The 14,692-nt window shown below is 48.5% G+C and overlaps 1 protein-coding gene and 1 long non-coding RNA gene across 3 annotated transcripts in view; one reads left to right on the forward strand and one right to left on the reverse strand.

Annotated features, from left to right (window-relative positions):
• Positions 1-7,982: 7,982 nt before the first annotated feature.
• LOC131917416 (uncharacterized) lies at positions 7,983-12,630 on the reverse strand. Its single transcript, XR_009380670.1, has 3 exons — positions 12,313-12,630; positions 11,328-12,135; positions 7,983-8,193 (listed from the first exon to the last, which is right to left on the reverse strand). It is a non-coding gene; the product is annotated as an uncharacterized LOC131917416 (long non-coding RNA).
• Crk (CRK proto-oncogene, adaptor protein) overlaps positions 12,597-14,692 on the forward strand; it is a 28,918-nt gene continuing 26,822 nt past the window's right edge. The window contains exon 1 of one of the 2 annotated variants that reach the window (XM_059271216.1): positions 12,597-12,949. In XM_059271216.1, coding sequence (XP_059127199.1) covers positions 12,709-12,949 — 241 coding nt within the window. In that variant the 5' untranslated portion in view covers positions 12,597-12,708. The remainder of the gene's footprint in view (positions 12,950-14,692) is intronic. The other variant, XM_059271218.1, reaches the window with a different exon arrangement.

Consider the following 14,692-nt stretch of genomic DNA (forward strand, 5'->3'; position numbering starts at 1 on the left):
GTCCTCAGCACACCTCACTGCCTTTCCCAGGGCCAGGGAGGCCCATAAAGCAAGGGTCACTCACGTCTTAAGTATGCACCTGGCTCTCTGACCAGCAATCACCCTTGGGAGCCACCAGATGGGCGGGGGTCTCCTGCCTGGGTCTATGCCTTAGGATGACAACCTCCTCACACACACACACTTTGGACCCCATTTCAGGATGGTAGGGTTTTTACTGGCCTGGACACGTCTGTGACCTGGGAGCATGGGGCCAGGGCTAGCCCTGGAGGAGCTGCAGGGCCGTCACCCCTTTCTGCTGCTTCTCTCACCTCAGAGGGCCTTGGGTTTGCCCGGCTCCCTCTGTTCCCTCTGGGGTCCTCAGCCCACTGCTGGCACTTGTGCAATCCAGAGAAACACTAAATAAAGCAATATGTGTTTGCCAACACAGTTTCCCTGTGAGTGCTGCGGGGGCCGGGGGTGGTCCTAGGAGGCAGCCAGGAACCTGGTGCTGCAGAAGAAGGAGACAGGGAGCCCTTAGGAGCAAAAGAGAAACCAGGTTGGGTGTGGTATTGCACACCTTAATCCCAGTACTCAGGAGGCAGAGGCAGGTGGACTGCATTTCTGTGACTCCTAGGCCAGCCTGGTCTATATACCAAGTTCTGACAGCCAGGGCTATGTAGAAAGAGCCTGTCTCAAAAACACGAGAGAGGAGCCAGTGGCTGTACTATGGACTGTCCACCAAACGCCAATCAACCTGGCACAGGGCTCTGGCTTTGGGCAAACAAACATCTGGTATGGTTGGACCGAGGAGGCCTAGTGTGGGCAGTACAAGCCTATGCCGATGCAAGACAGATGGGTGGGGAGGGGTCTGCACTTCATAAAGAAGCTGGTGTTTGAGGTGGCTCAGAGCTGTCCCCAATCCCAGGATGATGAACCTAGCTAGTCCAAAGTGGCTTGGGTAGAAAAGTGCATTTGTCAGCAATGGCATTTTATTGTCCTTGGGAGGGCTGTTTCTAGGTGTTCCAAAGACATTGTTAGGAGTATGTCTGGGACCAGATCTAGGCTTAACAGTTTCTGGGTGCCACTGAAGGAACCCCCCACACCCCCCCACATACTGGTGAGAGCAACTACTGGCTTTTATCCTATCAGGAGCAGAAGGAAATGTTTCTTCTCTAACAAAGTCTCTGAGGTGATTTTTTCACTGCACTAGAGTGAACGGGATGCTCTGACCCCTAGTCATTGGAGTTAGAAGAATGTAGTGATTGGCCAGGCCTGGGTCTTATGCCTGCCCTACCTCTAGAAGGAAAGCATGCTCCACACCCAAGAGCAAGGACCAAAATGGGATAAGGGCTGATTCCCTCAAAGACAACCTGTGTTTCTTCTCTGTAGAAGGCAAGACTGAACGCTGCAAGCAGCCACCTGCTCACTGCTGGGCAGTAGAACACTCAGGAGCCTAAGAGCAGGGAGGGTCATCGTGGCACACTGCATGCAGGGCCAAGAGGCAGGCTGGAGGAAAGGCTTAGTGCTGCTCACTTAGGGCTTGTAAGGCACAAGTTCCCAGAGAATATGGTACCCACAGTGTATGACTGTTGGGGGCTCGATGTTGTCTTGTGAACATATCTACATTTAATGCCTCCCTTGCTAATTTCTAGGGGGGGGAGTGGGGGGGAATATACCAGGGGCCAGTGGTAGCGCACGCCTTTAATCCTAGCACTCAGGAGGCAGAGGCAGACAGATCTCTGTGAGTTGGAGGCCAGCCTGGTCTACAGAGTGAGTTCCAGGACAGCCAAGGCTACACAGAGAAATTCTGTCTTGGGTAAAAAAAAAAAAAAAAGAAAGAAAGAAAGAAATGGTTGAGTAGTTAGAGGCACTTGCTGCCTAGTCTAGTGAAGGCACCAGAATAACCTATCACTTCTATCAATAGTACTAGTGACTCCAGGAAGCTGATAAGCTGGGCACTGAATCAGATGCAGTTACAGCTTTATAACTATATACTTGTAGTAAATTGGAAGGTATGTGAGTAATGCCATATATATAACCCACTAGTCAGCAAAAAGTGACTGATTTTGGTTGATCTATTGTGTTTGAGACAGAGTCTCACTGTAGCACAGGCTGACCTATAACTAAGTACTAGAGGATGACCTTGAACTCCTGAGGCCCTCAAGTGTTGTGGTTGTGGTTACAAGTGTGTGTGCCATCATACATGAATTGGGTTTTCCTTGCTTTTATTTTTTTTTTTCCATTTTTGGTGTGGGTGTGGGTGTGGGTGGGTGTAGCCTAGGCTGGCTTCAAACTCACTGTATAGCTTAGGCTAGTCTTGAACTCACCTCCCAAGTGCTGAGATTACAGATGTGAACCCACTCCCGGCTTGGGTAACTTTGAGAGCTAAGAAGGAAAGGTTTGTGACCAGACTTTATCCTGAGGAAAGCTTGTGCTGGCCAGCAGCTATCTGCCGAGCCTAGGAAGCTGACTTTGGCTCTGGACACAGCTTCGTTCCTTCCTTCACCCCCCTTCCTTCACCCCTTCATTCCACTGCTGCCTCCGTGCCAGGCCCTGCTGGGTAGTGGGGAGACAGCAACAGTAGAAGAGATCCAAGGGAGCTGCGTGTAGTGGGAGCATTTGGGAGTAGAGGCAGGAGGATCTCTGTGAGTTGAGGGTGGCCTGGTCTGCATAATGAGTTACAGGACAGCCAGGGCTATGTAGAGAGACCCTATCTCAAAAATTAAAAAAAAAAAAAAAATAGGAAAAAGAAAAGATCCAGGTAGGTTCAGTGCTTAAGAACACTTGTTACGGGGTTGGGGATTTAGCTCAGTGGTAGAGCGCTTGCCTAGCAAGCGCAAAGCCCTGGGTTCGATCCTCAGCGCCAAAAAAAAAAAAAAAGAACACTTGTTACAGCCAGGTATGGTGGCACATGCTTTTAATCCTAACATTGAGTTTGAGGCCAGATTGGTTACATAATGAGTTCCAGGACAGCCAGGGCTACATGGTGAGACACTGTCTCCAACCTCCCCCGACTTAAAAAGAATACTTGCTGCTCTTGCAGAAGACCAGGGTGGATTCTCAGCATCCTCATGGCGGTTCACAACAATCTGTAATTCTAGATCTAGGGGAACTGAAGCCCTGTTAAGATTTCTGTGGGCACCAGACACACATGTGGTAAACATACATACATGCAGGCAAAACATTCATACAGATAAAATAAAATACAAACAAACCAAAAAAAGTAAAATGTCCAAATCTTTGCTCTTATATTCTAAAGAGACAGAGGAAAACAACACAAATAAAACATGGCCAGGTGTAGTGGCCTCTGCCCTTAGCCCCACTTAGTACCATGGAGACAGAGGCCAGCCTGATTTGCATAGCAAGTTCCAAACCAGTGAAACCCTGTCATATTTTCTTTTTAAAGCCATGTATGTTAGGAGGAGGTCTTAGGGAAATCTATAAGGAACAGAGAAGTGGGGAGGATGTGTTATGTCAGGTGTGTAGTTTTGGGATGTGATTATAATGAGCTGGTCAGAGAAGGCCTCACTGAGGAGGCAATATAGAACAGAATTCTGATAACACATAATTATAATTCCAAAACTTGAGAAGCAAAGGCAGGAACGTTGTGAGTTCAAAGCCAGCATGGGTGACATGGCAAAACCATGTTTCATAAAGCCCTAAACCTATGCCCAGCATGGTGGCTCATACATTTAATCCCAGCACTTGGGAGGCAGAGGCAGGCAGATCTCTGTGAGTTCAAGGCCAGCCTGGTCTACAGAGCGAAATCCAGGACAGCTTTTTTTTTTTTTTTCCCTTAAACCCTGTTTCAAAAACAAACAAACCCCTAAACCTAGGCCAGTCGTGGTGGCACATGCTTATAATCTCAGCACATGGGAGGGAGAGACAGGAAGATCATAAGCTCAAAGCCATCCTGGTCTACATAGTAAGTTCTGGGGCAACTGGGACTGCAAAGGAAGATCCTGTCTTTTGAAAACAAATGAAGAGACAGCTTGGTGGAGCACACCAGTAGACAAATGGGAAGGAGGAGGGAGGAGGGAGAATAACCCTGACATCTGGAGCGAGAGTGCTCCCGAGAGAGGGAAGAGTGTGTGCAAAGGCCCTGTGCTGCGGCGCGTCAGAGGGAAAGCAAGTTGGAGTTTCTGTTGCTGTGGAAAACCACGACCATGGCAACTTGTATAAAGAGAACATTTCATTGGGGTGGCTGCTGACAGTTTCAGAGGTTCAGTCCATTATCATCATGGCGGGGAGCCTGGTGGCCTGCAGGCAGATATGGTGCTGGAGGAGTAGCTGAGAGTCCAACATCTTGCAGGCAACAGGAAATCAACTGAGACTCTGAGAGGTATCCTGAGCATAGGAGACCTCAAAGCCCATCCCCACCCCGTGACACACTTCTTCCAACAAGACCACACCTACTCCAACAAAGCCACACCTCCCAATAGTGCCTGCCACTCCCTATGAGATGATGGAGGCCAGTTACATTCAAACTACCACAGTGAGGAAGTGTGAGCTGGAGAAGAGGATCAGGACTGTCTCTCCTCTCCTTCAGCCAGCCTTTTCTCAGCTCCAAGAAGACAGCAATACCTTCTGTTTCGACCCCTAAAAGACACCTGTGTAGCGGGGTTGGGGGGTTGGGGAGGGGTGGCGGCGGCAGCGGCGGCGCCGCACGCCTTTAATCCCAGCACTCGGGAGGCAGAGCCAGGTGGATCTCTGTGAGTTCAAGGCCAGCCTGGTCTACAGAGTGAGATCCAGGACAGGCACCAAAACTACACAGAGAAACCCTGTCTCGAAAAAACAAAAACAAAAACAAAAACAAAAAGACACCTGTGTAACTTCTTTACTAGAAGGTGGGGCAGTGCATTACACTGCAACAAAGTGAACTGACTTATATTCTCAACAGTCTCACAGACAGGTTACCATTGGGAATATGTCACTGTCCTTTGGGGAGATCTATCCCCTCTATTCCCAGCCCTGTACATACACTGAGACCTTCTTGGTGTCTCTTCCTGTGTTCCCAGAGCTGTTGTTCAATGTCTGCCTTACCATCCAGCCCACCTTTAATCCCAGCACTCAGGAGGCAGAGGCAGGTAGCTCTCTGTGAGTTCAAGGCCAGCCTGGTCTAAAAAGTGAGTTCCAGGACAGCCAGAGCTATTCCACAGAAAAAACCCTTTCTCAACTGCCCCCACACACAAAATAACAATAACAATAAAATAATAAGAATAATAATAGGGTCTAGAAGGATAGTTCAGTGTTTAAGAGCACTGACCTGGGGGGCTGGAGAGATGGTGCAGTGGTTAAGAGCACTGGCTGCTCTTCCAGGGGACCCAGGTTCAATTCCCAGCACCCACACAGCAGCTCACAGCTGTCTATAACTCCAGTTCCAGGGTACCTGACATCCTCATGCAGGAAAAACACCAATGCACATAAATTAAAAAAAAAAAAAAAGAGCACTGGGCTGATGGCTTATAGTCATTTGTAACTCCCGTTCTAGGGGATCCAAGGCCCTCCACAGATATCAGGTGAATACACATACATGCCGGCAAAACACCTGTCTACATAAAATAAAAATCTTTTTTTTTTTTTTTTGAGACAGCATTTCTCTGTGTAGCCCTGGCTATCCTGGAACTCACTTTGTAGACCAGGCTGGCCTCAAACTCACAGAGATCTGCCTGCCTCTGCTTCCCAAGTGCTGGGATTAAAGGCATGTGTCATCATCACCTGGCTAATAATAAATCCTTAAAAAAAAAAAAGTGGTCCTTAGCTAGTCCCAGCTTCCTTGAGCCCAAGAGTTCAGCAATAGCTGGAGTAACATAGCAAAACAATATTTACTTTTTTCCTTTTAAGGGGAGTAGGGATCGTGGTGGCGCATACCTCATACCTGTAATCCCAGCACTCAGGAAGCTGAGCAGGAGGATCTCCACTTTAAAGCCAACCCAGGCTACGTAGTGAGACTTTGTCTAAAAAAGTGGAAGGGTGGTCTTGAGATGTAATGTGAATGTAAAAGACTAGCTAGCAACACAAAGTCCTAGGTTTGACCCCCAGCACTGGGGGCAAAAAAGGAAAGGAAGGCTGGGCAGTGGTGGCATATGCCTTTAATCCCAGCACTCAGGAGGCAGAGGCAGGCAGATCTCTGTGAGTTCGAGGCCAGCCTGGTCTACACAGTGAGTTCCAAGATAGCCAGGGCTGTTTCACAGAGAAACCTTATTACAAAAACCAAACCAACCAACCAAATTAAAAAAAAAAAACAAAACATGAAGACTGAACTTGGTGGGGTGGGGCATTCCTTTTTTTTTTTTTTTTTTTTTTTTTTTTTTTTTTGGTTCAGAAGTTCTACACAGCCCTGGATGTTCTAAAAAGCAATGTATAGACCAGACTAGCCTCAAACTCCCAGAGATATGCCTGCCTCTGCCTCCCGAGTGCTGGGATTAAAGTCACTATGCACAGCTTGCTTTGGATAACTCAGAGATCTGCCTGGCTCTGTCCCCCAAATGCAGGGATCAAAGGTGTGCTCCACCACTGCCCAGGGAGAACTTTAAAAGTCTACACATTTTTTCTATGACCTTGAGAGCTAACATTTTATTTTTAGCGCTATGTATCTGTTGTCCTGACTGTGTTCCTCTTTGTTATCACCAAAACCGCTTTCTTTAGTACTTCAGCTACAGAACACTCCAAGCCGTGTGGTACACAGCCGTATGAGGCAGCCCTGGTGACTTTGGCGACACAGGACAGACTGTGTAGGCTGTCTGGTCCACCTCCTGCCTCTCTGCCACCAGAGTAAGGACTGGTTTGGGTTTTTTTTTTTTTTTTTTTACTAGATAGTAGAGACTCAAAGGCTTTGGTGCCCCTTGAACTACACCGTCTTCCATTTCTCTCCTCCCTTCACCTCTGCCTCTGCATTTCCTCCTCCCTCCCTTCCTGCCCCAACACATCCACATCAGGAGCCCTTCCTAAGGAGGCCATTTCCTCTGTAGGGAAGGTCTCAGGCTCATCAAGGAGCAAAAGGCACCGCAGCCACTGTGACTGCAGTCCTTGGGCTCCTTAGGTACAAAGGAGGAGGAGGAGGAGGAGGAGGAGGAGGAGGAGGAGGAGGAAGGGGCAGGGGACCGAGCTAAGTTCTCCTTGTGGGGAAGGGACAGGGGACTGAGTTAAGTTCTCCTTGTGGGAAAGGGGCAGGGGACCTGCTAAGTTCTCCTTGTGGGGAAGGGGCAGGGGACCGAGCTAAGTTCTCCTTGTGGGGAAGGGACAGGGGACTGAGTTAAGTTCTCCTTGTGGGAAAGGGGCAGGGGACCTGCAGAGTTCTCCTTGTGGGGAAGGGGCAGGGGACCTGCTAAGTTCTCCTTGTGGGGAAGGGGCAGGGGACCGAGCTAAGTTCTCCTTGTGGGGAAGGGGCAGGGGACCTGCTAAGTTCTCCTTGTGGGGAAGGGGCAGGGGACCAAGCTAAGTTCTCCTTGTGGGGCGACTCCTGGCTTTGTGCTATAGATTGTTCCTGTCAAGGAAGGTCACACTTGAGCAGCTAAGTCTTCTCTATTGATGGCATTTCCCTACGTACTTTGCAGCTCTGTGGAGGCCCACAGAGGCTTCCTGGTGAGACCTTACTCAAGGTCAGAGAATCTGAGCTTGCTTCACCCAGGAGGCAGAACCAGGTGGATCTCTGTGAGTTCGAGGCCAGCTTGGTCTACAGGGCGAGATACAGGACAGGTACTAAAACTACGTGGAGAAACCCTGTCTCCAAAAACAAAAACAAAAACAAAAACAAAACAAAACAAAAAAAAAAAGCCCTTTGGAATAAACTTCGTGGTGACTGGGTATTGACCCAGGTCCCTCCTGAAGCTATCCTGTGTCTCTGTCTTTCTATCTAATACTTCCTTATTCCTCTCTCCTCTCCCCAAGAACCCTTCCACAGGTCGGAGCTGGACTCTGACAGACTCCCACACAGCTCAGTTATAATTTATTTTATTTTGTGTGTTTAAGTGTTTTGTCATCAAGGATGTATGTGCACCACATGTATGCTTGATGCCTGTGGAGATCAGAAGAGAACATTGGATGTCCTGGAACTGGAGTTTCAGATGGGTGTGGACCACCATGTGGGTACTGGCAAGCCAAAACTCAGATCTTCTGCAAAAGCAAGTGCTCTTAATTGCTGAGCCTTCTCTCCAGCCCACTGACAACGATTTTTCTTTTCTTTTCTTGAATGTAAAAACATTCTATGTACAACTGCAGGAGAAATAATACACAGATAGCTTGAACATAAAAATAGGTTAGAATTAAAAAGTCCAGGGTTATTTGAAACGATTTTTTCTATGTTGTTTGTTTTAGAGAAAGTCTTACCACTTAGCCCTAGCTAACTTGGAACTTGCTGAGCTGACCAAATTGGCCTCAAACTTGCAGTGATCCTCCTGCTTCTGCTTTATGAATGCTAGGGATACAGATATGTGCCACCACACTTGGTTTAGGGGAGAGTTTTTTATTTTTTAGTATTTATTTCCGGCTGGGAGGTGGCGGCGGCGGCGGCAGTGCACGCCTTTAATCCCAACATTCCGGAGGCAGAGACAGATGGATCTCTGTGAGTTCGAGACCAGCCTGGTCTACAGAGCGGGATCCAGGTTAGGCACCAAAGCACCAAAACTACACAGAGAAACCCTGTCTCAAAAAAACTAAAAAAAAAAAAAAAAAAAAAAAAAAGCTGGTCAGTGGTGGCTCATGCCTGTAATCCCAGCACTCAGGAGACAGAGGCAAGCAGATCTCTGTTTGAGACCAGCCTGATCTACAAAGCAAGTTCCAGAACAGCCAGACTATTATACAGAGAAACCCTGTTTCAAAAACCAAACAACAGCAACAACAAAGAAGTTCAAGGTTATCCATAGTTATGTAGTGAACTGTAGGCCAGTCTGAAAGCCATGAGGCTATGTAATAAATACTCCTTCCTGTGGGAGGCAAAGGCAGGAAGATCGATCTCTGTGAGTTTGAGGCTAGCCTGATGTACACAGCAAGTTCCATGACAGCCGGGGCTACATAGTGTAACCTTGTCTAAACAAATAAACACAACAAAAACAGATCTCTCCTTTTTGTTTATTGTAGGAAGCAGGTTTGGAGTTTCTCAGACAGTCTCTGGGTAAGGCCCTGCCTTGAAGCCCTGCAGTCCTGAAAAGGGACAGCAGATAGTCATTTTCCCCCAAGGGCCAGCATTCACACTGAGTGACTTCTGCTGCTGGTTCCTGGTGACTAAGCTAAGTCAAGATGAGTCACTGATAACGCAGAAGGGCTCTTTTCCCTGCGGTCTTTTACAGGGCTGGCCCCGGCCACACCACGGAAGAGTTGAGCTCCCCACTAGGCCAAGGATGACTTTTGCTTAGGGCTTTTTGTTTGTCTGTTTTGAGACAGGGACTCACTACATAGCCCACACTGGCCGGGAATTCCCTATGTAGACCAGGCTGACTTGGAACTCACAGAGCTCTACCTGCATCTGCCTCCACCACATAGTGCCTTGTTTGTTTTTCAGACAAGGTTTTATGTGGCTCAGGCTAAGCTCAAACACATGAAGTAGCCAAGGTTGGCCTTGATCTTCCTGCCTTTAACTCTCAAGTGCTGAAATTATAGGTGTGTACTAGCATGTTGAGATGGGTCCTAGAGAGTGAAGCTAGGGCCTCTAGCATGCTAGGCAAGCGCTATCCCAGTGAGTTTATCCCCCAAGTTGAACTTGTCTTGACATTTGCGACTGCTAAGTGAGGAGCTAGAATTCAGATCTGGAAGGAGAGCGCTCTGTTCTGCCATATCCTCCAAGCAGATGCCAGCCTGGTTTACACAGTGAGTTCTAGATCAGCCAGGAGTACAGAAAGACCCTGTCTTACAAAAATAACAACAACAACAACAACAACGCCCAGACACAGACACAGACACACACACACACACACACACACACACAGAGACACGCGCACACACACACACACACACACACACACACACACACACACACGCATGCACAAGATCCCCCCTAAAACAACAACAGGCCGTTGAGGTGGGCCAGTGGGTAAAGTCATTTTGCCCATAAAGCCTGATGACCTGAGATAAATCTTCAGGACCCTCACAGTGGAAGGGGAGAACCAACTCCACAAAGCTGTCCTCTGACCTCTATATGAGTGCTGTGGTATATGTACGTACTCATGCTTCAAAAGAACAATTAACTTAAATTCTGAGCTTCACTTTCCTTATCTGTAAAATTAGGCAATTTAAAGATATTAGCCCCTCAGGTTGGGGTGAGTGTAAAATGAGATGGTCTGTAGAAAAGCATCCAGCACCATGCCTGGTAGTGATTCCTGACTAAACGAGAGCTGTTATTATTTTTTTTAAATATTTTAAAATTTATTTTAGAAGCCAGCAGTGGTGGTACACACTTTTAATCCCAGCAGGTGGATCTCTGTGAGTTTGAGTTCAGCCTGGTCTACAAAGTGAGTTCCAGGACAGCTAGGGCTACACAGAGAAATCCTGACTCGAAACACCCCCCCCCAATTTATTTTACAATTTATTTATTGGTGTGGATGTTTGTGGGTATACATGCATGTGCTGTGGCGGAGCATGCAGAGGTCAGAGGACAACCCACAAGAGTCAGTTCTCTGCTTCCACAATGTGGTTCCCAGGGATCCAACTCAGGTCATCAGGCTTGGTGGCAAGTACCTTTACTCACTGAGCCAAATCTCCAGCCATGTAGATGTTATTAAAAAATATTAGGTTTTCTAGACTAGATTTAGGTTTTTTGAGGTACCGTTTCAGTATGTTGCCCAGGTTGTCCTCCAGCTCCTCCTTCAGTCTCTCCAGTAGTGGGATTTACCTAGCTAGATGTCTGGCCTTTGAAGAATTCTAGCATGAGCCACAGATAGGCCTGTAAGTGAAAACTTTCAGGACAAGAGGTAAAAGCTATAATGGAAATAATGTGGATGCAGTGCTAAGGGAGTGATAGGGTGATCACACACACACACACAAAAAAAAAACCACACTGAGGCTGAGGCCCTCGGACAGTGAAAGAATGTGGGGTTCAGGTAGGAGCTGTTAGGATGAGGCTAGCTCCATTCTATGCTGGGCGCTAAACTAGAAGGTTTTTTAAATTTTATTTATTTATTTTTTTATGTCAGTTGGTGTTTTGCCTGCATGTATGTCTGTGTGAGGCTGTCAGATCTTGGAGTTACAGACAGTTGTTAGCTGCTATGTAGATGCTGGGAATTAAACCTGGGTCCTCTGGAAGAACAGTCAGTGCTCTTACCACTGAGCCATCTCTCCAGCCCCTAAACTGGAAGTTTTAAAGCTTTTCAAAGTTTTATGCAGGGTAACAGCAGATTGGTATTTAGAAAACTTACATTGATGTTGCAGTGCCATCCGGCAAACTAGCCTCGGGAGCAGCCGCGGGCAGGCTGTGCACAGGAATCATGGCAATCGTGCCCAGGTATGGTGCTCTTGTAATCCCAGTACTGGGGAGGCTGGAGTGGAAGGATCTTGAGTCAGCCTGGGCTACAGAGTAAGATTTCATTTCAAGCAGGGCATCATTGGTGGCTTGGGGGGCAGAGGCAGGCAGATATCTAAGTTTGAGGCCAGCCTGGCCTACAGAGTGAGTTCCAGGGCAGCCAGGGCTACACAGAGAAACACTGTTTCAAAAAAAAAAATCATTTTTAAAAAATTGAAGAGAGATGATCATGATCACAAAGGGAGTGAGAGCAGGAGATACCCATTGCTACAGCTGAAAACTGAGAAGGCTCTGGCTGGGGGACATGGGGACCTCAATAGGGAGAACTCCGTTCTTTTGCCTGTCTGAACATTTTGCTTTCTTTGCATTGAGTACCCTTCCTCACTTGCCATTCAACACCCCACCATTCAACCTGTGCCACCTCATCTGTGGACCCCTGTTTGTCGTTATTTGTTTAGGTTTTGTAAGGTAGGGCCTCAGACTCGCAGTAATCCTCCTGTCTCAGTTTCCCAGGTGTTGGGATTACAGTCTTGAGTCATTTTACCCCGTCCTTTGGATCCCTCTACAGACTACTTAGTCGATTTCTTTGTATCCCTGTTCCCCATCACAGCCTTTGGCGTTCCTTTGTCATTAATTGTTTCCTGGTTCCTCCCACTGGTCTGTGAATTCGGTGACTTACAGCCCAGTCTGGGTCACCACTGCACCTGCAAGGCAAATGCAATGTCTATGACTGTTACTGAATAACACGAACTCGAGCTGGCCTCGGGGGAAACTGAAGACAACAGAAAAAAAAGACCAGCTTGTCAGGGAGCTTTGACAGAGGCTAACATCTTGGAACCACACCGTCTTTTCTACTCCAGTCTTTGCATTGGAGCTGCTACCTGTAGGTCCTGGGCGAAAGACCTCCACCACCAATCTGTCAAACACTGATCAGTCAGCCTAGGGACTGAGGCTCCGCCCCTTAGCCCTAGACTCCGCCTCCCCATCCTCGGCGGTCAGAGTTTGGACCAGGAGGCGACGCCCATGAAGCCGCATGCGCACTGCGGGCCCCAAGGACTCCGTTTCCCTTCTCCCAATGGCGGGCGGCGGTCCCCTTCCCGGCAGCCTCCCTCGGGTAGAGAGCGCGTCATTTCCGGTGGGGAAGGCCCGCGGCCGCCGCCGCCATTTCGGGCGCTGCTGGGAGCCTGACACCGGAGCCGGTCCGCTGGGCGGCGGGCGCCAGGGCTGGAGGGGCGCGCGTGGCGGCGGCGGCCCAGCGTGAAGGCGCGGAGGCGGCCATGGCGGGCAACTTCGACTCGGAGGAACGGAGTAGCTGGTACTGGGGCCGCTTGAGCCGGCAGGAGGCGGTGGCGCTATTGCAGGGCCAGCGGCACGGGGTGTTCCTGGTGCGGGACTCGAGCACCAGCCCCGGGGACTATGTGCTCAGCGTCTCCGAGAACTCGCGTGTCTCCCACTACATCATCAACAGCAGCGGCCCGCGCCCTCCAGTGCCTCCGTCGCCCGCTCAGCCTCCGCCGGGTGAGGGACAGACGGGCGGGAGGCTCCGGGCGGGGATGAGGGCCGTGGAACTCGGTTCTGCTTCAGGAGGAGAGACGTGGGCAGAGAGGGCAGCGGTGACCCTGGCGGGGGAGCTGCCTTCAGCTCCAGCTGGTTCCCACCGACAAGCGGGATTGTGGGGGAGGAGGAGCTGCTTACCGAGGCCTCTGGGTGTGCCTTGGGAGCCGGGGAAGGGGAACTGCTGCGGCCCCGGGGTGGGGCTGAGCGCCAGGGTCAGGCCCAAGGGCAGGGCAGGGCCAGGCAACTTGGGCAACTTGGGGACAAAGAGTTAATGGGGATGTTGCGGGGACATAATTTGGCAGAGGTGTCCAGAATGGATCTGCTAATTCTACAAGTGGCTTTTAGGCTTGAGACGTTTCCTGCAGTGTTAGCGCCGGGTTTGGCCATCCTCCCCTGGTGGCCTTCGGTAGGAAGTCACCACGTACTGGCTGGCTGGGAGGGATGGAGACACCCTCAGGAAGCCGGGCGGTTTTTTCCTTTCTTGGGCATTTTTCCAAAATCTTTTTACCGTGCTCTTCCCTTGTGGAATACGAAGGTGGTGAACTAAGTGAGTTGGTAATAGAAAAAAGCCTTCTGTGACCAGCCCAGCGTAATTGAAGCCTAGCTGGCAAACTGTGTTCAAGAGGTTTTAAGTGTCCAAAGGATTGCCTGCTGCAACTAGAGTTTCTAGTTTCTAAGTGATTAGTGGAAGAAAGATTTTTTTTTTTTCCTTCAGAAAATAAACCAGGTATAAGCCAATGAGAACAACCCTGGAAGTGAATGGAGCGTCATTCTCCTTGGGTTTAAACAGTGTCTGTCATGTACTTCTGGATCTTTTCGTGCTCAGTGAGTTGGTGCTGTGGTCAAAGTCTTCCAGGATACAAGAACAGACCTGGCTGGAAGATAACACGAAGAATTTTAGTTATACCACTGGGTCTTCCTTGTCAAGGATCATTGAATTCTAACTGTCTTGCCCATGTTATTAGAGTTGTCTTGGCAATATTAAGGAAATCCATGCACTTAGTACTTGAGGTTTCTGAGTTGCAGAGTGATCTTTGTCTGTGTATGTATGTAATAGCACCAAGCTTCTTGCTTTCTGGGTGTTTGAAGTGCAAGCCTTTTCCTCTCTAGATCTGAGCCAGTCTCATGAATGAAGACTCTTGGCTAACCTTAGCAGACCTGCCCTTTTAGGATAGTCCTGACTTAAGTTAACTCAGTTTGGCCAGAAATGAGGAGGTGGGATAGACAGTTTTTTTTGTTAGCACACAAGTTAAGGGAAAAACTGAGTATTGAGATCTTTTTAGTTTACACATTTAGATCTTTCTAAGTCTTGTAGGTTTAATAATATAAGATAGGAATATTAATATAGCATATTTGCCCTAAATAAGATAAATTCTGTTTTTTGTGCTGTCTGCAAGATAATCTATTGTTTTGTGTTAAGTGCCATACTAGGATGGTATGTTATCATTGAAATTCAGTTCTCAGCCCCATTTCGTAGTTCATGCTTCTAATCCTAGCACCTAGGAGGCTGAAGCAAGATGACTTTACAAGTTCCAGGCTATCCTGGAGAACTTAGTAATACTCTGCCTCAAAATAAAAAGTAAGGTTAGTGGATGGGACTAGGGATATAGTTCAGTGGTAGTTTATTTGCCTAGCATTTGGGCAGCCTAGGTTTTATTCCCAATAGTGGGGTAGAAAATTTCAGTCCTCAGCTTTCTGTGTGTG

Source organism: Peromyscus eremicus, chromosome 8a (genome assembly GCF_949786415.1).
Source record: "Peromyscus eremicus chromosome 8a, PerEre_H2_v1, whole genome shotgun sequence".
NCBI classification, from domain to species: Eukaryota; Metazoa; Chordata; class Mammalia; order Rodentia; family Cricetidae; genus Peromyscus; species Peromyscus eremicus.